A 24703-nucleotide genomic window follows, 5' to 3' on the forward strand; every position below is an offset into this window, starting at 1 on the left:
TCCGATATGTTCTTATTTTAAAGATTTTTCCAGGAGTTTTGCTGTGGAACCAAAAAATTTCCAGATAAAACTATAAAAATGCGTATTTAATACATTATATTTTGCCTTTTGTATTTTATTATTATTAATTTTTATTTTATAAAGCAATTATGAAAAAAAATATTACAATAAATTCCGTGCTTCTACTTTTTTCTCTAGTATTATTTTTTTTTCTTTGAGGGTAATGATAATAACACAGTATTTTACATTATATCTTAATATTTCTTTTTTATACAAATACAATATCGCAAGAAAGGTTTTACACATATTTTCATTGAAAAACGCATACATAAAATACATGTTCTCTTAATTAAATATATTCTTATCACACATGTGCACGAAAAGTAGTGTATAATAAAATAGAAAAAATATATAGTAGCGCATTCTTAAAATATATGTACACCATCCCATATGAATTGTTCTAGCTCTTCGTAGATATCGTTGAAAACATCATTGTGCTTGGAAAGTTCACTGAGATGCTTATTTTATCATGATTATCAAGCGCTAATGTAAAGTATACGGGACGTAATTGCAACCACACATCTTACATCTGAAATTTATCGAGCATTGAGATTAGCAAGCACATTTCTCGCCGATTTTAAAAAGTGCTTCATTGATTATAAGCTACGTCGGAATTACAATGATTCGTACCATAACACTTGTGTAGCACCCCGCGCTTAAAGTAAAATTAAAAATAAACTAGACGGTAATATTATTTTTATTACAATTCATATAGCAATATTTCATTCCCCTAAAAAACATGATAAGATCAAAATTGTGCGAATTCTCCACCTCAATTTTGTGGGGCTCTTGAAACCCCTTTGTCTAAAATAAATAAGGGCCAGAACAACTTGAAAGTGTCGTTTCAATGAATCATTCCTTAAAGTTTGTTTGTCACAATAAATAAAAAAAATACAGCCCATTAAGACGCACATGTTCAGACCTGACAGTTCATGTTTCGGAAATAATAGATGTTTTAAATTTCAACATATGTTCATTGTTGGCAATGATTCGAAAACTTTTTATGTCGAGCCCCTCTTTCAAGCTAGCAATATTTTTGATAACGAATAAATTTATTAAGATGCAATAATTTAAAAAAATTCTTAGTCGCTATATAATATATTACTTTGATATTGGAAATTACAAACAACTTTTTTTGCAGTTTGTGTAGTCTAATTACATGCTATATTAAAAGAAAACGTTTGAAATAGGTGTAATTTATTCTCATCGTGATATAATACTATAAACAATAATATAACATATAATACAAATATAAATATATATAAATTCAGAATTATAATTCAAAGTATTCAGCCTTATACGAGCACACGATTCATTCGCCATCTCGAGCACACCAATTGGTTAAATAATTAATATATTTACAATTAAAACATTTTTATCACGTTAATATAAATAAAATACAAATTCATTAATTATCTGAGATGCCATATAAAAGCGCTATATACACACATAAATAAAATTAATTGATTTGAAATATATAAAAATTCAATCTCACTTTTTATAAAATATATGATGGAATGTAGATATTCATATTTTAAATGCAAGGGCAGTAAAATTGAGGAAGCTCAACTAATCGTAACATCGACTCGAAATTTAGATGCGTGCTAATGATTATTAAAAATATATAAATTCATCCCAAGACGAGCCCCTGTCACTTTAAAAACATAATTTATGAGATACAGTTAAACCAGTGTATATCACAAAGTAAAATCACACATGTGTATCATTTAACGCATGATCTGCGACTAGTTTTAAAGATTAACCTAACTGATAACGGGTAAACCTAAAGATATTATTTTTCGTAAAATCGTCAACTAGGTTAGGATATAAATAATATTACTAATATACGTTATGCATCGTCAGATACTAAAAGGTTTAATTAGATTCTTGTTAAAATTTACCTAAGCCTTTAAAGAAATTGTTAGAACCTAAAAGATGCACATGTGTAATTTTAAGGTGAATTTACTATTTTTACTCATAAAATATACTGAGCTATTCGTTTGCTTATTTTTAATTAATACTGTATATATATTATGATTGTTTATTATTTTTCCAATATAGAATTGGCGACGTCTGAGAGTGGGTGGTGAGGCGTTACCGTCGTTGTCGGATTCACTGTGGCCAATAGTCGTTTGGTCGAAGAAGACGAACCATACGAATCTCCTGAAGATCTGTTGCTCAGATGACTCGACGGTGTTCCTGCAAATGTACAAAATTAATGCATACAGCATAACAACAAATTCAAAGTTCTTAGAATATGTTACCTGGTAAAGATGCCACTCGGTGTGGTAAAGCCCATCTCTGAGGCGTCGACTCGGCTGAACTAGCCGACAGGTTTCCTGACGCATCCTAAAGCAAGGAGACGTTATAATTTTTTGAATCGCTAAACGTTTGCTTCAAATGGACGTACAATTTTAGCATTTTTTCGATTAGGCGAAGACAGAATGGTGGTGTGAGGGTCTTCAGGAGTGAAATAATCGGAGTCTTCAGCGGTTGCTCCAGTTTCGTTCTCAACGATGCACGGTGGACCAGCGACGGCTGTAAAAAATTCTCTTTTTCACTATGCTGGATCTGAACCTGGATGTGTTTCATTACGCTCTTGGTTAAAGACAAATATCAATATTTTTTTATTTAATTAAATTTTTTTCTTCCCTACAATATTTAGCGACTCTGACCTCGTTAGCACATATCAAATAGTGGTAGGGTACAGTTGAGTGAAATGACCTATAACATATTTGTCCTATCTATAGAAAGACAATTTTTTAAATTTAGGGTTAATAACAGAAAACTGTGAAATATGATAACTTTTGAATTCAAAGGAAATAAAAAACAAAAATATATCAAATATTTTGACTTGTATTGGTATGTATGTTAAAATTATTTTATCAGTAGTTTTCAATCTGTGGGTCGTTTAACACGTTGACTGACAACTACGAGATATCTCGTAGATTTTTTACTTACCCAGGACGCCTACTACGAGTTATCTTGTCCATTTACCTGCCATATTTGTACAGCTACGAGGAAACTCGTAGCATAATAGTGTGAATATGAATAGATGGCCTCAGGAAAGAAAATAAAAAATCAGGTTTGGCTTAAATGAACAGAAAATACAATTATACAAAGTTTATTCAAAGAGAAAAGTTTATACAATGAAATTATATTATTAAACTTCTTAATAATATAACATGATTAAATCAAATTTGCTCTTTAAACCAGAATCGTGAAAAATTCCATGGCAGTCAATGTGTTAAGATCAAAACTAAAATGGTAAATTTTTTTTTTTCTACTTTAAAAAAATATTTAGAAACAAACTAAATATAAATAAAATAAAAGATAAAAAATGCTGGATTTGAGGATTAGTTGACAAAATGCATTGATTTTGTTTCCACGAAAAATGTTGCTTTGCGCGGTTGGTTCTAAAGGAAATGGATATTTAAATTTAAACTTTAACCCTTTGCACTCGTAATCGTTTTCGTACTAGGTATGTCGCCAGCTCGGGAAAAATGAAAAATGTTAAATTCTTTTTAAAAATTCAAATTATATATGTAGAGCATAAATATGAATAAACTAATACCAAAAACGAAGAAATCAGAACAAATACTTGCATTTCTCTAAATTACATTTAAAATTTTTTTGGTTCTCTCAAGTACCATTGGTTGGCAATCCATAACAATAAATTAACACAATAGGGTGACGACCCTTTTAAAAATATTTATGGGACCGAAAAATGTTTAAACCATAAATATACACAAATAACAATATGCCGCTCGGTTTTAGGTTTAGATATATCTACCTGCGAACGAAGCCAGCTTACATCGCTCGCAGAATTACAAATTGTACGTTTTTTCCATAATTAAAGAAACCCACAAGATATCTATATTTATATAAACTAATATTAGTCTCATCGCCCCATCGAAGGGCAAATGGAACGTTGCAGTTAGTGTCATATTATTTTATATATTTCTTAATTAAAAATAGACAAAACTTTTATTAATGAGTAGCTGTATGGTAAATATGTATTTGTTTGTAATTTTATACGACGACGACGGTCAATTGGGCGATGGTTTATTGGGCGACAGAAATTAAAAAAAACTTGCACGCCTTGCTTTATTGTAAATATTAATAAAATATACATTAACCCTTTATAGGACACATTGAACAAAGGGGTACATGTATATACCACCAAAATTAAGGTTTATTTTTCCTATGTTTTTTTTTTAATAATGAACTTAATGTTACAAGAGCACTCGTGATAACGTACATTGGTAGGTCAGTTTACCATTCAATATAAAGTTGACTTAATTTAGAATATTGCAGCCTAAAACGACAAATAAGATATTAATTCATTTTTAAAAAATGTAAATAAAACAAAAATAAGTGTTCTATAAAGGGTTAAAACGAAAAATTATATTGGAAATTCCAAAAGTTTGTTCTCATAGTAATTTATAATTCTCAAAATATAGAAAAAATCGCGTAAAGGGTAAAATCTGCGATAAGCACTTATTAGCGCTAGTTCTGGGTTATTATATTTATATATAACTACCCTATCCAGTTTAAAATAGATAACGGTAAAGTATGCGATTTTTGGAAATTCCAAAAGATTGTTCTCACAGTAATTTATAAGTCTCAAAATATAAAAAAATCGCGTAAAGGGCGAAATCTACTATAAACACTTATTAGCGCTAGTTCTGTGTTATTGTATTTATATATAACAATCCTATCTAATTTAAAATAGATAACTGTAAAATATGCGATTTTTGGGAATTCCAAAAGTTTGTTCTCACAGTAGTTTCCAAGGCTCAAAACATAAAAAAAATCCGCGTAAGGGCCCACTATAAACATTTTTTTGGTAGGTATTTATAATAAAATTACCGAATTTAGCCCAAGTGTTTTATGATATCGGGTAACTCTCTTAAATTCTTGAATAAAAAAATCAAACTGTTTAAGTGATTAATTTTATGATTAAATATGCGCAAATGATAAGTAAATATACATATACATATATCTTATGTAGGTATATTATATTTTGTTTAGACCGAATAATGTTTTCATCTTTTAATTCTTTTCTAAAAAATATTACTTATATTTTCGTATGTATTTAATTACGTTAATTATTTAATTAATTATAAGATCATGATTTGCATCACATTTATTTGTAATGCATTATTATTGTATCGCCCAAAAGACCATCGCCCATTTGTCTGTCGCCCATTTGACCGTCGCCCAATATACGATTATACACTATCATTACAAAACATATCTTCACAATCACTATATTTAGTCATAGCACTATTTTTTCACAATAATATTTAAAAAATAACTTTACAATAACTTCACAATAAAATTACAAAATAAGTAATTAAACAAAATTATCAGTCACTATTAGGGATTCCAATCCCGGGATCCCGAATCCCGGGATCCCGGACGATTTTCAATACCCGATGAGTCCCGGGATTATAAAACATGATCCCGAATTTTTCGGATTGGTTGATTTATCAAGTACAATCGAATTATTATTGACAACATCGTTATATTTCGTGTACAAACTTGCGCGAGTTGCACATGTCATCTGTGAATCTTTGAGGCTGTGAGTCTGAACGTGCTTTTTCAGCAGCAGGCTGCTTAGGAACCAAAATCAGATCAAGGCTAAATGATAAAACACTTGATGCTTTGATGTTACTTCGTGAGTTTTATTCAAAATAATGTTTTCAATTAATTGTGTATGAATGTACATAATATGTACATACATTGTCAAAAGCTCATTTTTTTCTTCTCAAATAAATATATAAGACCTTCCCTTTTTTATTTTTATTATAATATTTTCTATTTTAAGTCCAAGACTGAAATTATACGTACTTTATACATTGTACGTTATAAAAAACAGATGTAAAAATATATTGTATTATTCATTTTAAATTATTTTTATCGATAAAATAACATGAAAAATATCCCGGGACTGGTCCCGGGATCGACTAATTGCAATACCGAAATCCCGGGATCAAAATTTTGGCCCGGGATTGGAATCCCTAGTCACTATATATAGTTTCACTTAGACACAAATTACGGACAACCGAGCCACTGTCGAAAACATAATGGGTAATAAAAACGTCACCGACGCGTGTCAACCGAAAGGCGATCGCCAACTGTTGCCTTTGGGAGAAGCTACGGCAAATCTGCTGTTAAATTTAGTCATCAAAAAATCCCGATAAATAAGCTCTCCCCGGCTTGATTCAGGTAAAAATGATATTTTTTTGATAAGGTATGGCTCTTGAAACTCTCGTCTACAACACTGCAAAAACGCCATTCAAAACATGCACAGGAAATACCCAAAAGTCGACGGTATATTTCATTAATTGAAATGGTGCGTCTGACACGCCTTACGAGTAATATAGACCCAAGTACTGGTGCGTCTCACGCACCTTACGAGCGGAAAGGGTTAATAAAAAGTTAATTTTTCGGTGCTTTCCTGTTATTTTAGGGGAAATTAATTTTATTTATTTATATACAATTACATTTTTATTGAAAGTAAACGTATTCAAACTGTCACGTAACGAAATAGAAAGTGTACAATTCTGCAAGAATCAGGACGATAAACGAGTGGTATAAGTCTACGACTATCAACCTGAAAGACTTAGGTTTGAATCACATATGGTCTTTTTAAATTTCTATCATGTCTGAAAAATCGGAATTAGTGATTATTATAATTCCGATCGATCATCACAGTTTAGGTTTACTTAGATTTTCCTAATCTCAGGGATGAATATTGTAATGATTAATTAAAATCGAGCTAGGTCGTACGTATCTGGGATTAAAAATTCTTTAATAATAAGCTATTTTCAGCTCATAGAGAATATCTTATGTATTAAAAAAATAATAATAATAAATCTGTATTATTGTGTTCATGGTATTGACCATCGCTTATTTGTTACCGCTTGTTCACAATTAACTTGAAATTTTAAAAGTTTTGCTACATAAATACGCTTTAAAATTTAAACAGCATATCAGCCAGTGAGCATTGGTCAGAACAGTAAATATCCCATGAATAAATCTCTGAAACGAATCTACTTGGAATATGTCATTTATAATTGTATATAAATAATGAAAATGTATTAACAAATCTATAAATAATTTTTATAATAAATTTGACCCACGATAACAGGAAAGTACCGAAAAATTTACTTATTTTATTTAAACCAAATTTTGGTACTTGTTTATTATCACGGCACTATGCTCAAATTTGACAGTTGCAAAATGTACATTTGCTGTTCAAATCCAAACCTAAACAAATTAAACATTATACCGTTATTATGTTCGTTTAAGTCAGGTTTGAGTTTGAACAGCAAATGGACATTTTGCAACTTAAATTTTAGTGTGGTTCGTAATAATAAACAAGTACTAAACAAAATCAATGTATTTTGTCAACTAATCCTCAAAATCAGAATTCTTATATTTTATTTGTATCGAGTTTCAAAATATTCAGTTTATTTGTAAATATATTTTTAAACTAAAAATAAAACAAATTTTATGATTTTAATTTTGATCTTATGCGATCCACATATTGAAAACCACTGATAAAATAATTTTAGCATATGTACTAATGCAAGTCAACATTTGATAAATTTTTGTTTTTAATTCTCTTTAATTCAAAAGTTATCATATTTTTTTGTTATAACTCTGTTGCCAAAGTCCTTACGAAACAGCCATTTTCACATCATGCAATGAACAAATGACCCATCGGTCGGTCGAGTGTTGCGTATGCACCAAATTGCTTCATTAATGTGTACTCGTATACATTGAATTACTCCGAGCTGATAATATATAGAAGATCTTTTATAAATATACTCACATGCACTCGATAGTTGCTCCGGTTCATCGGTGTCGGTGTCGTCGATCGGCTCGAGTACGGCCTCCAAGTGCAAAGGCAACCTGCCAGTGCCGCTTTGATCGATTAGATTTATCGATTCATTTTTATTAATACTGTTGCTTCTAGAATCGTTGCCGGAATCGGTCAGTAACGGCGAAAGTTTTTCTGTCTCGCTGTCCCCTTCACAGTCTATTTCGCCCTCTTGACTTTCGAGCTCGGCGTCTAAATCGTCGACATTATAATCGTCTTCGAGCTGAAACATATTCGTATAGATCTATCTATATAATGATAAAGTAATAAACAACGGATTCTGTCAGTCGAAAGCTTACACATTTGTTTTTGTCTTGGGAGTTGTTATTGTGATTGTTCTTAATTTTTTGGCTGATTAGTAAGGGACTACTTGCAGCTATTTTGTTATTAAGCGTTTTGTTATTTTCTTCATCACGCGCCAACAACACCGACATACGAAACTAGAAATAATAGAATCGCAAAGCAAGATATATCGAACGTGGCGCATTCGTCGTTAGGTTTTTAGCAATTTGTTTAAGATTTATAGGATCATTACCTCACCGCCGTTTCCCTGAGCCAAGGCTCTATCGCGAGGACTTTTGCCTTCTAAGTCTTTCGAAGATCTGTGTGTAATAGAATTCTTCAGTTTGTTATTGCCTATGCTACCGGAAGAGTGCCTTTCGAGTCCGCACCGATTCAAAGTCTCGGCGGCTTGAATAGTCGAATCGCCCTCTTGATTATTCGTAATTGGATTGGTGGCGGCCGTCGTAGCCTGATTCGTCTGCGGGGGAGAAGGAGGTATCGACACCCGCAACTGACACGGTCCGTTCAGAGCCTCTATAAGCGATACGGCTTCGTAACCGACAGGTACGTTTTCAGTATTACCCTAAAAAGCAAAGATTAGAATAAAACGTGAGTATAATACGGTACACTGATAGACATACATCGGGCGGACTAGCTTGAAGATGTTGAGGTTGTCCAGATTGTTTTTGAAGCGCCCTTATTTGAAGCAAAGCTCTGAAAGGTGCCCGACAGATGGGACAATTGTTGGCTTGGTATCGAAGAGAATCGGCGCACGAATTGCACAGACACAAATGACGACACGGCAAAATTAGAGTGTCTCGAACGTCACACATGCATATAACGCACTCGCTGCCGTTATCTTCGCCTTCGTCATCGCCGTTAATCTGAAAGTCACAAGATGTAAAATTGATAGCTCGCTAAGTATTATAAATATTATCGTAAATCATACCTTATTGTTTTCTAAATTTTTATTTTCAATTCCATACAACTCTTGCAATAAATAGCACAGTCCGTCTACGTAAAGTTTTTGTTTAAGCGCCTTCAAAACGTAAGTACCGTCTGAATGTTTTTCCACTACAGCTATGGTAGTGTGAGATTGTCGCATTTCTGAAACGGCAATCCCTAATAAATAAAATGTTAGCTCGGTAAATGGGCTTATCCCATCTCATAATACCTTCGGTTCCTTCGTCTACGACGCAATGGATGGCGATTGGAAACACTTCTTTTTCAGAATTGTACAATAAGTCTTCCTCTGAATATTTGCTAGGGTCGAAGATGTGCATGGCTTGGCAGAACTGCTGGTTGGCGCCTCGTTTGTAGCGGTACGTGTGAGAATTCATGGTGGAATCCCGCGGATTGTATCTAAAATGTTATACACGGTGAGCGATGAGTTGAAAGTGTCGGACGGTAACGCATCGATACTGACACAACGCCGGCCGAAGTGAACTCTTCGGAGCAAAAGTAATATATGGTGATGCAACAGCGCGAGTCGCAGTCGAACGTGAATTCGATGTTGAATTGCGTATGTTTGATTTGTGCGACACCGTCGCAATCAGATATTTTGCCAATGTTGTCGTTGCAACGGACAAATCGTAGAGATTCTTTCCTTATGTTCACGAGACTCTTCAAAGTTTTGGTAGGTTCGTTAGCTTGAGGCGGAGGATACGGAAACTGTAACAGTAAAATAAAATGGATGTTAAATAAAGACATTTGGGAATTTAACTCAAAATGTCGGTTGGTGTAATTATAATTGATATAATAATTGAAAATCACCGGAAATCTCACCGGAGTCGGATGACTTCCTAAAAAGTTGAGATCCGCATTCTCGCCGAAGAGATACGCCTCGGGCTGCGGAGTGTCGAATCTCTCGCCCCCCATGATGAAGTGGCTGCCGAAGTAGTTTCCTGCGGAAGAAACGAAACGGCATTGAAACGTGCGAACGTGCGAACGAGACGATAATTTCATTGGCAAATTGAATCAATTAGGTCGAAAGCGAGCGGAGGAGAACGGTATCGGCGAACTGACCGGACGCCGGCGGGAATCGGTAGGCGTGGCTAGCTTGGACGTCAGCCTGCTCCGCGGCCGCAGCCTCGCGGTTGCACACCGCGCCCATAGCGCCGCGACGAGCGCTCTCTCCCTCGGCCTCAGCTTCGCTACTGACACCCGACCGAGTGCGAAACAATCGCGGCCCTAACGTCATTTTTTACGACCATGTACGTACACAATTACGCATCTATTACCGATTAAAACCCTTGCAATAGTAACTAATTTAAGTTTATATTTTTACTACAATAGACTAATAATTCTAATCTAAGATTTTACTTCTCGAGGACTTAGTACTGAAGAATTGTGAAGAGTATTCCAATTATTTATTAGAAATTACCTCGACGGTCAACAGAGTTTAAAACCTGCTTTTTACAAAGTATTTAAAACTTTCAATTCTTTGAAATAGAGTTGAAAATGTATAAATATAAACGACTCTTATCCGAGAAAACATTTTGATTTTTATCTTGCCTATTTGAAAAATGTCGACATGATCTATTTATTAACTGATGACGGTTAATATTGGTTCGACAATATCATTTATTATATATTTGTTAATTAATTTATTCATTATGGCTTTAATGGATAATACAACTTCAGTTTTAGTACTTTTTAAGAAAATTATGAAAATTTCTAGTAGCTATTAATTGCTCATTTGCTGCATTTCGTTAATTATAAATACAATATAAATTAAATCGGTACCTTCGATGTAATTTTGGATGACTTTTTCGTACATTTTTGCCGGTATCTCGGGTATAACTTGGCGGGTGTTTGTTTTTAGCTGCCTTAATGCTTCAGATTTGTCGGCGTAGACACGACCTTTAGCGTAACCCCACAAAAAATCCAATAGCGTTAAATTGCATGATCTTGGCGGCCAGTTGACGTCACCAAAACGTGATATAATGATGAGCAAAATATCCAACATTGCACCCGATTTGTAGCAAAACCGCGTGTCTTCCGCATCTATTCCGAGTATATTCGATTTTCTGCCAAAAGTAATCGGTTACATGTTGACTGTTCAGTCCGAGCTATAGAAAGCCATAATAAAAGACAGTTAGGGGTCTTGAGTCACACTATACCTTACAGCAAAAATATTCTGACGTTGCGAATTGTTCGCTCAGTAGAACGATGAAATTGATCATAATTTTGCAATAAATTTCGATAAGTTCACAGTTTGTACAGAATTGTTATTTCTGTAGAACAATTGAACAATTTGAACGCGTTGACATTTTTATTCGAGGAGGATAAAGAAAAATAAAAGGAGACATTGAAGAGACACTGAGTGGCGACAGACGACTGGCAACACCGCGTGCACCGTTGTCAATCGTCAATCATGCGGCGGTGGCTGGTGCTGTTGGGGGTCGCCTGCTTGGGCTTAGGCTCGGTGGGAGATGGGGTTCCGACCACGGGCTTGCCGTGGTACGAGAATCTGCCGGCCGTCGCCATGGACTACAAGGTGCACATCGACGCCGGTAAAGAGGACTGTTACTTCCAATATGTGCAGCCGGGAGCCTCCTTCTATGCCAGTTTTCAGGTTTTTCAATTTTCTTTTTATACTTTTTTGGTCATAAGTGCAACAGGTTTTTCTTCTTAGCTCAGCAAATCTAGCTTTCATAATTCAGTATTTAGTAAAGTGACAATGTACTTGCTCTTCTAAAGATAATGCATTAACATACCTTATTCAATTGTTCCATGAAAATTATGATTACAAAAATTCTACAATAAAATAAAACGGAACCTATTTCCTCATCAACTCAATTTTGAAAGTGAAAGAGAATGATCTCTTTTTTCAACTATATTTTTTCTTATAGAACAGAACTGAAAAAAGTGCAGATAACTGTTCTTCACTTGCTGCTTCTTGAGAAATATGAGTGTTCATTTTAAACTTATTTGCACAGATTATCTAATAATAATATTTTCTTTCATAAAATGCAAAATAGTATATAGGTACAATTTCATTTTATTATTTTTTGTCAATAAAATGTGGCCTTTTGACTGATTATTATTTGATTTTTTTTATAAATAAAAATATATTTCCTTCAATCAAAGAATTATACGTAAGTTTTTGGAAAAAGAGCGTAATCAACCCATGATATGTTCCCAAAATTTCTGGTACTAATTTTGAGGTCATCGATTGAAATTTCTTGAATGCGGCCTTTTTTGTTTGGAACTAACTTAATGCAGCCTTCAAACGTGAAAAACTTTCCCATCCCTGATCCAGTTTATTTTTAAAAAATGATCATTTTGTTCAATACAAATACTGTCCTAAATCAAACCTTTGTGCGGATCTTACGAAATATTGTAAATAAATACATATTTCAATTTAAGTAAAACGATATAAGATTTCTGCTATAAGTATATGTACATATGTGTGTAAATATTTGCTAATTCATTTTGATACATGTGTTAATCTGTATTCAAAATATGGTTCTATAATATAATACGATATACGTGTAACTATTGATACAATACCTTAATTTATGGACTATAAAATAAATAAATTTATTACAACTAAATCAACAAATTCGTCTAATGTTTAATTAACAAATTTTTAACTTCAATATCAATATTACTCCTATAGAAGTTATAATTATATTGTGTTGACTTTCGGCAGGTGTTGAGAGGCGGCGACGGGATGGCCGGATTTGCAGTGAGACATCCCAACGGACAAATAGTTCATCCATACGAGTGGAAAGCTCACTCCGAATACACCGATCAAACTTCGACGGGAGGTTACTATTCGGTGTGCATCGACAATCAATTCTCTCGGTTCGCCAGCAAATTGATCAATTTATATTTAACTGTTATTCGTTACGATCAATGGGATAAATTTACAAAAGAAGTCGAAGAGATGAACCTAAATATGGAAAATTTCACGGTAACATTTTTTTACAATTGACGCTGTTCTCTCTCGATCTAACATTTCATATATGCCATGTGACGATTTCAGGTGACAATTAAAAACGTGGAACGTAACATCAACGACATAAAGCAAATGCAGTTTACGAGCCGGAGCAGAGAAACGAGAGACTACAACCTGTTATCCGACAACAACGCTTACATCATGCGATGGTCTATCATTCAAATGTTGGTAATTGCGGCGACGTCGGGACTTCAAGTGTTCTTTGTGCGTAAATTATTTGATGTCAAATCCGGTAGTTCTAGATCTGGATATAGTAGTTTTTGAGGGTGTTTTATTAGCCGAAAAATGCAGAATGACCAATCAAATTGGAATCATGATTTAAATGTGCTCAAATTTTATACTTAAAATTTTACTTCCGTATGTTCATGATGAATATTAATCGTTATTTATATACATTTATACAAAGTAACATTCCTTAAGAAAATCTTATTTTTGTACTTATACGAGTTACTTATATGAGAGAGAAAACAGTTTATTTTTACAATGAGATTTTTATATAGATGTTAATAAATATTTTATAAGAAGATGGTTTTATTTCTTTATTATAATTCATTATGTATTTACTAAAAAATATGTCACTAAAGGAATAAAGTAATTTCGAGTTTACTTGAACTCCATTTTAATGGCTTTGTTAGTTTGCTCCGAGAAGACATTAACTAACGAAATGATTTCTTTAAAGAAATTTATAAATTTTCATAATGTATGTTATTAAATTGCAAAACAGAACAAAAAATCTACTTTATAAACTTTGAATTATGCCATATTCAACTGATTGCATAGTTTTTGTTATCAATATCTCAGATAAACCATTGTGTTAGGTAAAGGCTGTTTGCGGTAAACTAGTAATATTATGCTTTTTATGACAATAGAGAATATATACAGATTTGATTATTGATTAACTGAGCAAATCAACGTATTACAGACTAGACTTTTTACAAACATTGTGGTTATATTATAATTTTAAAACTCCCAACTTATGAGTTGGTCGACATTAATGAAAAAACTTTTGGCACGTAAACTTAATTAGGATAGGAATCTTAATGAAATGGTAATATTAAAAAAACGACTGACTAGCCAACTTTAGCCCCCTTCCCCATTCTGTAAAAATCTGAAATTAGGTCTCTGGTTTGATAGTCTATAAATAAGGTGACCAGACGTCCTCCTTTGCCCTCCTCGAATAAAAATTTCCGAGATGACATCTTTTTTCACTGTCATCCTTTGATATTTTCAAAATCTAACCTCTTACTATAAAGGTTCAAGCAATGTACAAATTATATGTAATTAAATCAATCAATAGAAACAAATTTATAAAAAAATACGAGTATCGAAGTAAAGAAGAACAGCCGAATTATTAAGACGGAATTAAAAGTATGTTTTCAGAATATGACTACAAGTAAATATAGAGTTGTTCATAAACCTTAACAATATTGATTTTATATTTGTTAAAATGTATTTGTTTTACATTTATATTTTCTTATAAGCAATAAAATTGTTATATATATATATATATATATATATATATATATATATATATATATAAATATATATATATATATATATATATATTTAATTTGTGTTTCTTCAGCCTTTATGCCCCGCAGTGGGAGCTGCCGGCTTTTTCCATACCAATAGCCGACTAGGTGTGAAATCTCTCTTTGTGACTTAATTTACATAAAGGCCATACAATCGTAGACTGGAATGATATTATGGGGGCCGATTTAAATTTGTTATGGCCAAAACTGGTCAGCACTTGAGTAGCACTGGCGTGACAATTCTCTCTACATTAGCAATCTTCAAGCGATCCGGACATGCGCCGTCGTGCGCGCGACCCGTACTTTAAAAAATGTAAACAAGTCTATCATCAATAAAACATTACTGCAGGGACTCAATCTGTGTCTAATTGTCACCCATCACCATCATCGTCCCCAAAATATCAATCAAGAGAGATTTTCGGATTTATCGATGTAAGTCCCAATAGAACAGCTGATGCTCTTTTCATAATACCTTGGTGAAATTTGGATATACATAATAATTAAATGCTCATACTTGTGACGGAGCTGCTGTAATGTCTGGGGAGCACAATGGAGAACAAAAATATTTGAGATATTTGTCCTAGCTCCATATTTGTACACTGCTATGCTCACAGATTGAATCTTGTTTTATCTCAATCTGTTAAGGATGTAATAGGGTGCAAGCGTTTTTTCAAATATATATTATCATATTTTGTACATTTTTAAGAGTATCACTTCTCGATTGGGAAATAAAGAAATGTTTTACTGCGATTATTCCTACAAATCACAATCAAGACGAGAATTAATAATAATATTTTACGAAATAATCGAAGATGAAGATCAATGGGATTCTTATGCTATGATTAATGCAAAAGCTATCTACAAGATTTAGAATTTAATTTCTACCTCAATCTGTTTTCACCCATACTTAATTCTGCCGATATTTAATTTGATATTTTGCAAAAAAAAAACATTCGACGTATTTTATTGTTCAAGTTAAATTAAAAATAATGTGTAATTTTTGAATAACAAAAAAGAAGATTTTGACTCATTATGGGACAAAGTCAGGATTGAAGAGTTACTTAGAGAAAGAAATCACGATGATATATAAAAGGTCTGAAATTGAGGTATAAAGCTCTATATTTTTAAATACTTGAAACAATTTCGTTTTAAATTTATTGATAATTTAAAATTCATGGCACTTTTAAACGTGACTAAATTTAAGCAATACAAAAATTGTATCAAAAAATTTGACTTCCTTCGACGGTGCAACAAACCGAATGAGTCATAGCGATTGACGCAGCGTCAATCGCTCATCATTCGAAACCGTCAATCACGTAACGATTATATACGTGAAATTATGACAGTTATATTTTTATTACATGGCAACATTTGCCTTTATGTCGGAGGTTAAATTTCAATACCGCGACTAGGTGACGTTAACCTAAAAATGGTTTCTTTATTAAAGCGGTTTGTCAAACCGTTTATGTGTTATTCACATTCTCAAACTACATTAAATCCGTTTATTTACACAAAAAATAAATTTAATGTCGGACCAACAGTTTTATTTTGTACAAAAAAACAAACAGAACATCAACCTCCCGATCCTGGTATTATATTATGTCTGCGTGCTAACGATTTAAAAGCAAAACTTAATTACAACCCTAATTTCAGCAACGATCATTAAGACATTGGGAAAGGGAGACCCCGAGATTGAAAACAAATTGAAAGTTTTGATGTTGGAAGTCGAAGTTATGAGACAAGACGGTCGTAGAGCGCCTGCGGAAAGCTTTATGCAAATGCGTTACTGGGAATATCTTCTATCGCTGAATACTATATCTAGCAGAATGAAATATCTCTCGTTTTTGTGGAAGAATAATATGGCATCACAAAATGATAAAGTATTTAAATGTTTTATGTAAACTTATATATTTTATTAATTATTTTGACTGTTTAATGTAACTTTTAGGTAAAAAAAGCGGAAAGGAATAAATTGCACTTTGAGGAAAAGCTGCTGAAAGAACAAAACAATGACGAAGATTCATCTAAAACAGCATACACGCTTGGCAAAAATTCCATGTTTATCAGAATAAATGATAAATCATTGAACACCTTTTATAATTTCAAGTATAACCTATTTTATATAGGTGTTCAGTCTTTTAAACGAAAGTTTTATTTTATTATTTTATATTTTAGAATGCACCAAGCGGCACTATTTGGAAGAAAAATTGTCTTGGATTGCTCCTACAGTCAATATATGTCTCGATCTGAAGAAACAAATGCAGCAAAACAATTGACAGAATCATTTGCACTAAATAGGACTCATAAAGAACCAATGGATATGCATTTTTGTAACGTCGACAGATCGTCTATATTGATGAACCAATTCGAACGAAACGTGCCCTGTGCATTTGACTCAACTTTTCCTATTCACATGCATAGTGAGAGTTATTTAGATATATTTCCCAAGGAGAAACTCGTCTATTTAACACCACACTGTAAAAATGATCTGGTCTATGATTCCACTGACATTTACATAGTTGGCGCAATAGTGGACAAGGTATTGTTTTTCTGCTATAATGTAAGCTATTTTGTACATTTTCCAAAGCTACTTTACTCGCTTATTTTTTTATTACATTCAAGTGAGTCAAATTTAAACCTTAAATATTTTATATTCTAATTTATTGAATGATAGAGGTATGAAATAATATTATTACTTTTTAATACAATCAATAGATGTCACTATGTGTGACCTAGCTCGATTTTATTTTAATTATTCATCAGCATCTTCATCTGTGAGATTAGCAAAATCTAAGAAAACCTAATCTGTGATGATCGATTGAATTATAATTATATAATAATCACTAATCTCCTATATGCGATAAAAACACCAGAGTTTAAAATTTAGAATAGATTATAATTCAATTACATCAACTTATTAATTGTAATTTTTTAGAGAACGGGTGTACCGATATCGCTGGCGAAAGCAAAAGAGCACAACCTGAGAATGGCGAAGTTTCCTTTAGACAGATATCTTTCCTGGTCCTCAGGGTCGGGTAAAAGCTTGACGATAAACCAAGTCGTCGCCATTTTGGCAGATATGAATACATCACAAAATTGGGAATATGCATTACGTCACGTACCAAGGAGAAAATTAATACCGTCATATTCCAATAGGAAGCCATTTGAAGACTCTGATGATAGCAACAACATGTTACCAATATATGTCCGAAAAAACAGACACAAGGGTCGTTCGCTTAAAATTGATGATTTATATTTATAATTATAAATGTGTAGTAAAAATTAATAAATTATGAATAAAAAATATTTTATTTGACATTTCATTTTATCATTAACTATACATAATATTATATATTACAGTGAAATTTAATTCCGTCTTCTTCGGACTCTTGATATTCTCCATGCGTTTGGTTCTTCATATTTGTTATATAAAGGCTCCAACCTTTGATTCTTCTTGAATTTGGATAACTTAGTGGGATCAGAAAATTTGAAAAATGCAGGAGCGAACTCGACCAACCATTTTGGATCTATCGTAGTGACCTCCCGCATATATTCTTTGGTTGTTTGAACTAATTCATGATATATTACCCTAAAATAAATATAAAGTTTATAAAATATTAACAAAAAATATACAAAATGGGCGTAAAAATACTAAAATGGTTAGTAATAAGTTTTTCTTGTTTTAATAATACATAAATGGCTAGAACTGCTTGTATTGATGGTAATGCTTGAATTAACTTGAAAAAAGTTGTGGGTAAAATATAGCACCTATTAATTGATATAATACCATCCCTTTAGTGACAATAGAAAATAAACTAGAAAAAATAGCCGAAATACAGAACTATATTTTTCATAGATTTTTTTGACAAAGTTCAGGTCCTAAATTTTCATCTAAAACTCTGGCTAAAAATTAATTTTAATAAAAAAAGCTAAATTCAGAGCGAATGCTTGGGATATTTAATTTTGTACTTATTTTACACACTCCATTCTTTCTCGGTCCACATTATATTAAATACTATACATAAACATACCATTCTGGTTGCCTATTGAATAAAGCACTCGATGGATGAATGTAAACAACTTGACTATCGACGAGAGTTCTGTATCCCTCTTGCGGATCTTTTTTAGCTGCGTTCCTAAAGAACCCAGAACAAACTGTTTTCTGAACGCGAACAGTATTTTGTCCGGCGGAAACAACATCCAATTTGTGTCTGAAATAATATGTACAATAAATAATCTATTCAAAATATTATAGCTCATCTTAAAATACCTGTCCATGATTCCAAGCAACTGTTTTCTTACATCCTGTGCTCTTTTCAAAGTTCTTATTTGCACAAAATTTTCATAACACCACGCGTTGGAGAATTTATTATTGCGCCAACTGTTATAAACGGCGAGGAGAGTCAGATGATCGCCTTCGGCTTGGTTGAACTTGGCCTTTTTCTGATCCGCCAAAGCTTGCTTGTCTTTCGGTCTATAGAAAACGTTTTGCACGCTCAACATGGATACGATTGTGAGTATTTCATCGGAGCACTTCAGCGCCACTGACATGATGAGTATCTTCGAAAGATTCGGCTCTAATGGAAATTCAGCCATCTATCAAATCCATAAAATAAAAATTTTTAAACCAAAGTTCATGAAATAAACTATTTATATGTTAATTTAAATTTAAAGATACGCACTCGTCTTCCCAATCTAGTGAGTAAACCTTCAGAGTCGAGCGCCGAAAGCGAATGCAACTGTTCCAAAGCCATTATGAGCGATTCGACCGGAGGAGCGTCCATAAAGTCAAAGTGTAACAAATCATTTATTCCCATAGTTTTAAGTTGGAGTACCTGAAATTTATTTTTATCAACCCATGAGTGTGATATAAAAAATAGTATGCTTTATTAAAATATATATAATCACTAACAGTAGTGGCTAAATTAGTTCGTTGAATTTCAGGTACAGGTGTCGGTAACATCTCATCACGATACGCCCTTTCCGTATATAATCTATAACATTTTCCAGGTCCAGTTCTACCAGCTCTTCCAGCCCGTTGTTTAGCTGCAGCCTGAAAATAATCACAAATATGTTTGCATAAATGCCATACTTAGTTTGGGTTTAGAAATAGATTGTAGCATAATATTAGAATCTAACCGTTAAAATAATATTTACCTGAGATATTGGAGTAACCATCAAGGAGTCCATGCCTGTCTTTGAATTATACACTTTCTGTTTAACGAATCCCGGATCGACTACGTAATAAATGCCGTCTATGGTCAGCGACGTCTCGGCAATATTGGTCGCGATGACTACTTTGCGACTTCCGGGTGGAGCTGGTTCAAAGATACGCGTCTGCATCTCGGACGGTAAAGCCGAGTACACGGGCAAAATTATTAACTCAGGCACGTCGGGACCTAGAGACTTCATTCGCTCGTATAAAATCTCGCATGCTGTATCGATCTCTTCTTGACCCGTGAGGAAAAGCAGTATATCGCCGGGCGGCTCTCGCAAATGTATCTGCATGACGGTGATCAGCGAAGCGTCTAAGTAATCAGTTTCCGGCTCTTTGGTGTAAAGAACCTCCACCGGGAAAGTACGTCCGGGGATTGTGAAGATCGGAGCTTCGAAAAAGTACTGCGAAAATTTAACAGCGTCCAACGTAGCCGAAGTGACGATCAATTTGAGCTCTGGTCGTTTTTGAACAGCTTGTTTCAACAGGCCAAACAAGACGTCGGTGTGGATGGTACGTTCGTGAGCTTCGTCCAACATGATTACTGAATAATTTTTTAAATCCAGATCCATCAAACATTCCCTCAAAAGCATACCGTCTGTCATGTATCTGAAAGAAAATTAATTAATGAGCTTTAAAACAATATACTTCCAACTAGGGATTGCAATTGGGGCAAAAATCGACTTTCGATACTGCTGGTATTATAAAATAAAAAACCGGTAGTACTGAAAAAAAAAAAAACATTTTTTACGTTACAGTAAAAATTGTTTCTACTCCGACAAATCCGAAATGTTGGAGCACCTAAAAACCAGTATCCACCAAGTTATAGTCGAGATACCGCCCGAACTGTACGAGTCATCGAAAGGATCGGCTGCTGCAAAAGGTCCAGAGATACCCATTTAGTTGATAGTATTTTTCATAATTAATGAAATATATCAAATGTTCGATTATTAAAAAAAAAATTCGAATATATCTTAAATTTGTGTGTTTTTTAAAGTTGGAAAACTGAAGTTAAGTCTGAAGTTATGCAGTATTTACATATTTTTAATCTTATAATATATTTTTCTATTATTCAGTGCCTATAACATGTATAATTAGACCTACAATACGTCCCGGTTTGACCGGGATTGTCCCGATTTCACACCATTGGTCTCGGCCTTTGCGGGGAATGCTGGTGGGAGCTAAAAATATTACCTCTGACATTTTTGAATAAAAATTTCCAGGGTGACCATTTTTTTTGAGCTTTATAATTAATTATGTTAACCCTATTTATAACATGTTTTTCTATTTATAACAGTGAGCTTACTCTAGCTGAATAATCAATTTTATTTTAGATGGAAATTTTGCAATAAAAACATTGTCCACGGTCAAGTGTTAAAGGACACTATATAACTGGGAATAAAAATAGTGTTATTATATTACGTACTTGATCACCGTTTCTGGACTGGTGCAGTCTTCGAAACGGATCGTGTAACCGACTTCTTGGCCAAGTCTGCAACCAAACTCTTCGGCGACTCTTTTAGCTACGGACATTGCTGCAACTCTTCTCGGTTGGGTACAACCAATTTTGCCTCTAGCCACAAATCCAAACTCTGCTAAGTACTGGGTGATTTGTGTAGTTTTTCCCGAACCCGTTTCTCCGATAACAATCAAAATTTGATTTTCAGTAACAGCCTAAAATATATAAATAAAAATAAATATTTCAATTAAGATTATTACACAAAATAAAAAATGACACTACAACAATATATTGACACAAAGATAAGTTAATTTTAGGTCTTTTAGATATCGTAAAAATACAAATATTCAAAAACTAAATAATCATTTCTAAGAGTAATTGTAGATATATAATATCTCCAGTCATCTTATCTTTGTCGCAAATATGTAAGATTGTTGTAGTGATATTAGAGATTGTTTTACTTTAGTTAATTCGTCTTTCAGCTTATAGATGGGAAGCGACTGTCTTTGTTCCAATATCGTCAAGTTTGTCTTTTTACCGAAAGACGATTTTTTACCACCGATGACGTGTTTTTTCCACTCTGGCAAATCTTGCACCGACATGCCCAGTCCTCTCATGTTAGCGGCCAGAGTGCGTCCGTCGGCTTCGGGCAACGGATCGATCCAATTCTTATTGAGACCTGTCGGCAAAGCTTCCATTTCTTGTTCCCTTTGCAACATTTTCAATTCTCGACGCTCTTTAGCCAGCGCCGATTGCATCATAGCAGCTTGGGCCAAGGAGCCATCTGGATTTTTAACGATTCTAACAGGAGACAAGTCGTGAAGAGCTCTTCCGTGGCCTTGTAAAAATGGAGGTTCATCTTCGACTATTTCTATTTCTATATCGGCTTCTCCGTCTTCGTCTTTTGGTAACAATCCAGTTTCCTCGTCAAAATCGGGCAATTCGCTTTTGTCTATCACTCCGGACGATATCATTTGTTTGATTTCCCACCTTTCTGGACTTGAAATACGAGTGACACGCTTTCTGCTCGTATCGTCGTCCGGATCGACAGCCGTGGGTAATCCGTGCAGCACCGAAGGAGCAGTAGGTCTATCGGGATTTCTGCCCTCTTGCTCCGCCTGCAAGTGAGCGTGCGACGAAGGATTCAAGTCTTTTCCAGTCTCTTGACAAACTTCCTTCATTGACAATGACACCTTTTGACCGGCTATGGACAACACCTTGACCTTTACTCTGTCGCCTCTGTTCACAACGTCCGATACGTTAACAACTCTTCCCTCAGATCTCAACTGCGAGATGTGAACTAAGCCCTCCCATCGCTTTCTCACGCCTTCAATTTGTACAAAGCAACCGAACTGCACTATATTGGCAACTTTACCGGAATACATCTTTCCAGGAAGAGGGTCGTCTTTAATAGCGTCGTTATTAAACTGAGACTTCTGTTTAGGATCTCCGACTCTGTTGAGTCCCTCTCTAGATCTAGACCTGTTCCTTTTCCTGTCGCGCGATCTCGATCTAGACTTTCGTTTCTCTGTCGATACTGATCTACGTCTTCTATCGCGCGACGTTCTCCGTCCGTGACGATCCGCGCCGCCTCTTCCTCTTTTTCTATCGTCGCTTCTGCTGCGACTCCTCCGTTCTCTCTTTCTACTGCGACTCCTGCTCCTTCTGCTCGTATGTCTGCTGTCGCTTTTTACGTTTCTCCCTCGGCCGGGGCTTCGTCTGCCTCTACTACCGCTTCGGCTTCTCCTCGAAGTTTTCTTTTCGCTTTTGTTCTGAATCGGCTTTTCCTCTTTTGCCGGTTTTTCCTTTAATTTGACGGCAAACGACGGAGCTAAAGCTTCTAACTGAGACATGGCATCGTCGACTGCCTTGTCGTCATTTTCAGATTTGAATATTTCAGCACTGGTGATTTTGGACTTGGCGGATGGTTTATCTTCGTCTTCGACGTCACTGTCGTCGTCTTCGACGTGTTTGGGCTTTTCGTTTGGAATGGCGAGTCCTGGAAATTTATTGGCTAACGAGTCAGTTTTAGGGTCGCCCGTCTGCACGGCTGAAGATTTAGGAAGATTTTTGGGCGGTCTCATATGTTGAATGATACGGAGCAGGTTGGCAGTAAATGAATCCGAAAATTCTGCACCGTTTTCCACCAAAACTTTTTTGAAGGCTTCGAGTGTGCCATGTTCCTCAGATAAATTGATGATGAATTCGGCTGAAAATATTTAAAGCGTTTTAAATGCATATTCGAAAACTTATCTACAAGTGCAGCTGTATTATCATCCGTGGAATTCCATTGGAACAGGATGAAAATTAACTCAAAACAAAGGAGCTGTTGAAAACTAAACTAAACCGAAATTATCGCGCAATAAAGGAGATCATCAACACTATTATGCTACCAAAAACCTGCGATGTAAAATTTAATATCAGCAGAAATAACCTTAACAGTAAAATAAATACAGATGGGATTATGTAACAGCCAATTCTGTGAGTTCAACTAATAAATTCAGCGAAACAGTAGAAAATTTTTACTAGATAAATATTTTGGTGCTTGTTAGTTAGCACGGCGCCACGCTTAAAAACCAACAGTTGTTACTCCCAAACCTAACCCAAACAAATAGTACTCATTGTACTATTGTTCTATTCGCTTAGGTTAGGTTAGGGTCAATTTATATGTATGTTTTTTACATTTTCACCCTCAAAATATTTTTTAGTAACATTATGCTTCCTCTACACTCTCTGGAAGTTACCGAACCAAAGGTCTACCGAATATGGTCGAGGTCACCGAGACATTAGAGCGGGCAGACCCGAGCTCGACCGAAGTAGCCCCGAATTAACACATTATATTTTCCGTCCTTGCCCAACCATGGCCTACTTCCAGAGAGTGTGGAGGAAGCATTAAGGTATGTTAGGTATATTTACAATGAAAAAAAACCAATTGACTAATACCTAAAATGAACATTTTGCATTAAACATAAAATATGGGCTGAGAATCAAACAATTTGTAAAAACATGCGGTAATTCTAGCTATAAGTCAGAGTTTTAGAAAGCACACGGTAATTTAACGAAGATAACGAAGGTGTTAATGAAAGATATGCACTACCCACCGAGATCTTTGTCGTTTATGCCGAGATGATTGTCTAATTCCGTACATACTCGAGACACCAGCGACAAATGCTCGAGACGCCGAACCTCCTCTTCGGCCGACATCGCGTCGCATCCGCCTCTATACGTTTTGACAGCTGTAAAAATGCTTTGGTTTTAATCTCTTGCGCATTGACCATGAGCGTTTTTATTTTAA

General features: G+C 34.3%; 4 protein-coding genes across 12 annotated transcripts; 2 read left to right on the forward strand and 2 right to left on the reverse strand.

Moving 5' to 3' along the window:
* Positions 1–1855: 1855 nt before the first annotated feature.
* Positions 1856–10434, reverse strand: Mrgn1 (Mahogunin ring finger 1). 8 transcript variants are annotated; one of them, XM_088182866.1, is made up of 12 exons: positions 10262–10434; positions 10022–10140; positions 9663–9907; positions 9411–9598; positions 9186–9343; positions 8878–9120; positions 8490–8819; positions 8254–8394; positions 7907–8177; positions 2471–2598; positions 2325–2409; positions 1856–2259 (listed from the first exon to the last, which is right to left on the reverse strand). In XM_088182866.1, the coding sequence occupies exons 1-12, from the start codon at positions 10347–10349 to the stop codon at positions 2105–2107; spliced, it is 2151 nt and encodes a 716-aa protein (XP_088038992.1). In that variant the 5' UTR covers positions 10350–10434; the 3' UTR covers positions 1856–2104. The 8 variants fall into 8 exon arrangements, with proteins under 8 accessions (XP_088038992.1, XP_088038990.1, XP_088038991.1 ...); XM_088182864.1 differs by having other exon boundaries at positions 9186–9358; XM_088182865.1 differs by having other exon boundaries at positions 10010–10140.
* A 1174-nt stretch (positions 10435–11608) lies between these two features.
* On the forward strand, positions 11609–13726 carry loj (p24 family member logjam). The gene is made up of 3 exons (XM_088182930.1): positions 11609–11813; positions 12894–13157; positions 13230–13726. The coding sequence occupies exons 1-3, from the start codon at positions 11613–11615 to the stop codon at positions 13464–13466; spliced, it is 702 nt and encodes a 233-aa protein (XP_088039056.1). The 5' UTR covers positions 11609–11612; the 3' UTR covers positions 13467–13726.
* Positions 13727–15981: 2255 nt separating this feature from the next.
* rswl (tRNA methyltransferase roswell) lies at positions 15982–18038 on the forward strand. Of its 2 annotated transcripts, XM_088182872.1 has the most exons (5): positions 15982–16323; positions 16388–16614; positions 16683–16840; positions 16910–17273; positions 17670–18038. In XM_088182872.1, the coding sequence occupies exons 1-5, from the start codon at positions 16164–16166 to the stop codon at positions 17994–17996; spliced, it is 1236 nt and encodes a 411-aa protein (XP_088038998.1). In that variant the 5' UTR covers positions 15982–16163; the 3' UTR covers positions 17997–18038. The 2 variants fall into 2 exon arrangements, with proteins under 2 accessions (XP_088038998.1, XP_088038999.1); XM_088182873.1 differs by lacking the exon at positions 15982–16323 and having other exon boundaries at positions 16481–16617; positions 16685–16840.
* pea (ATP-dependent RNA helicase pea) lies at positions 18025–24665 on the reverse strand. The gene is made up of 9 exons (XM_088182861.1): positions 24510–24665; positions 21870–23617; positions 21376–21623; positions 19892–20558; positions 19647–19787; positions 19417–19569; positions 19005–19330; positions 18766–18945; positions 18025–18323 (listed from the first exon to the last, which is right to left on the reverse strand). The coding sequence occupies exons 1-9, from the start codon at positions 24610–24612 to the stop codon at positions 18101–18103; spliced, it is 3789 nt and encodes a 1262-aa protein (XP_088038987.1). The 5' UTR covers positions 24613–24665; the 3' UTR covers positions 18025–18100.
* Positions 24666–24703: the final 38 nt, after the last annotated feature.

This window comes from Plectrocnemia conspersa, unplaced genomic scaffold, assembly GCF_051122295.1.
Source record: "Plectrocnemia conspersa isolate PC_06_02 unplaced genomic scaffold, ASM5112229v1 ptg000003l, whole genome shotgun sequence".
Classification (NCBI taxonomy): domain Eukaryota; kingdom Metazoa; phylum Arthropoda; class Insecta; order Trichoptera; family Polycentropodidae; genus Plectrocnemia; species Plectrocnemia conspersa.

Coding starts and splice junctions, on each gene's coding strand:
- rswl (XM_088182872.1), top strand. CDS start 16,164: ATGGTTTCTTTATTAAAGCGGTTTGTCAAACCGTTTATGTGTTATTCA. Junction 16,615..16,682: donor TGGCATCACAAAATGATAAA/GTATTTAAATGT, acceptor TGTAACTTTTAG/GTAAAAAAAGCGGAAAGGAA. Junction 16,841..16,909: donor AACACCTTTTATAATTTCAA/GTATAACCTATT, acceptor TTTATATTTTAG/AATGCACCAAGCGGCACTAT.
- Mrgn1 (XM_088182863.1), bottom strand. CDS start 10,349: ATGGGCGCGGTGTGCAACCGCGAGGCTGCGGCCGCGGAGCAGGCTGAC. Junction 10,141..10,261: donor CCGATTCCCGCCGGCGTCCG/GTCAGTTCGCCG, acceptor TTTCTTCCGCAG/GAAACTACTTCGGCAGCCAC. Junction 2,599..7,906: donor GGAGCAACTATCGAGTGCAT/GTGAGTATATTT, acceptor AATTTTTTACAG/CCGTCGCTGGTCCACCGTGC.
- pea (XM_088182861.1), bottom strand. CDS start 24,612: ATGTCGGCCGAAGAGGAGGTTCGGCGTCTCGAGCATTTGTCGCTGGTG. Junction 21,624..21,869: donor TGAAAGACGAATTAACTAAA/GTAAAACAATCT, acceptor TATATATTTTAG/GCTGTTACTGAAAATCAAAT. Junction 19,788..19,891: donor TGGTTACTCCAATATCTCAG/GTAAATATTATT, acceptor GATTATTTTCAG/GCTGCAGCTAAACAACGGGC.
- loj (XM_088182930.1), top strand. CDS start 11,613: ATGCGGCGGTGGCTGGTGCTGTTGGGGGTCGCCTGCTTGGGCTTAGGC. Junction 11,814..12,893: donor CCTTCTATGCCAGTTTTCAG/GTTTTTCAATTT, acceptor GACTTTCGGCAG/GTGTTGAGAGGCGGCGACGG. Junction 13,158..13,229: donor TAAATATGGAAAATTTCACG/GTAACATTTTTT, acceptor TGACGATTTCAG/GTGACAATTAAAAACGTGGA.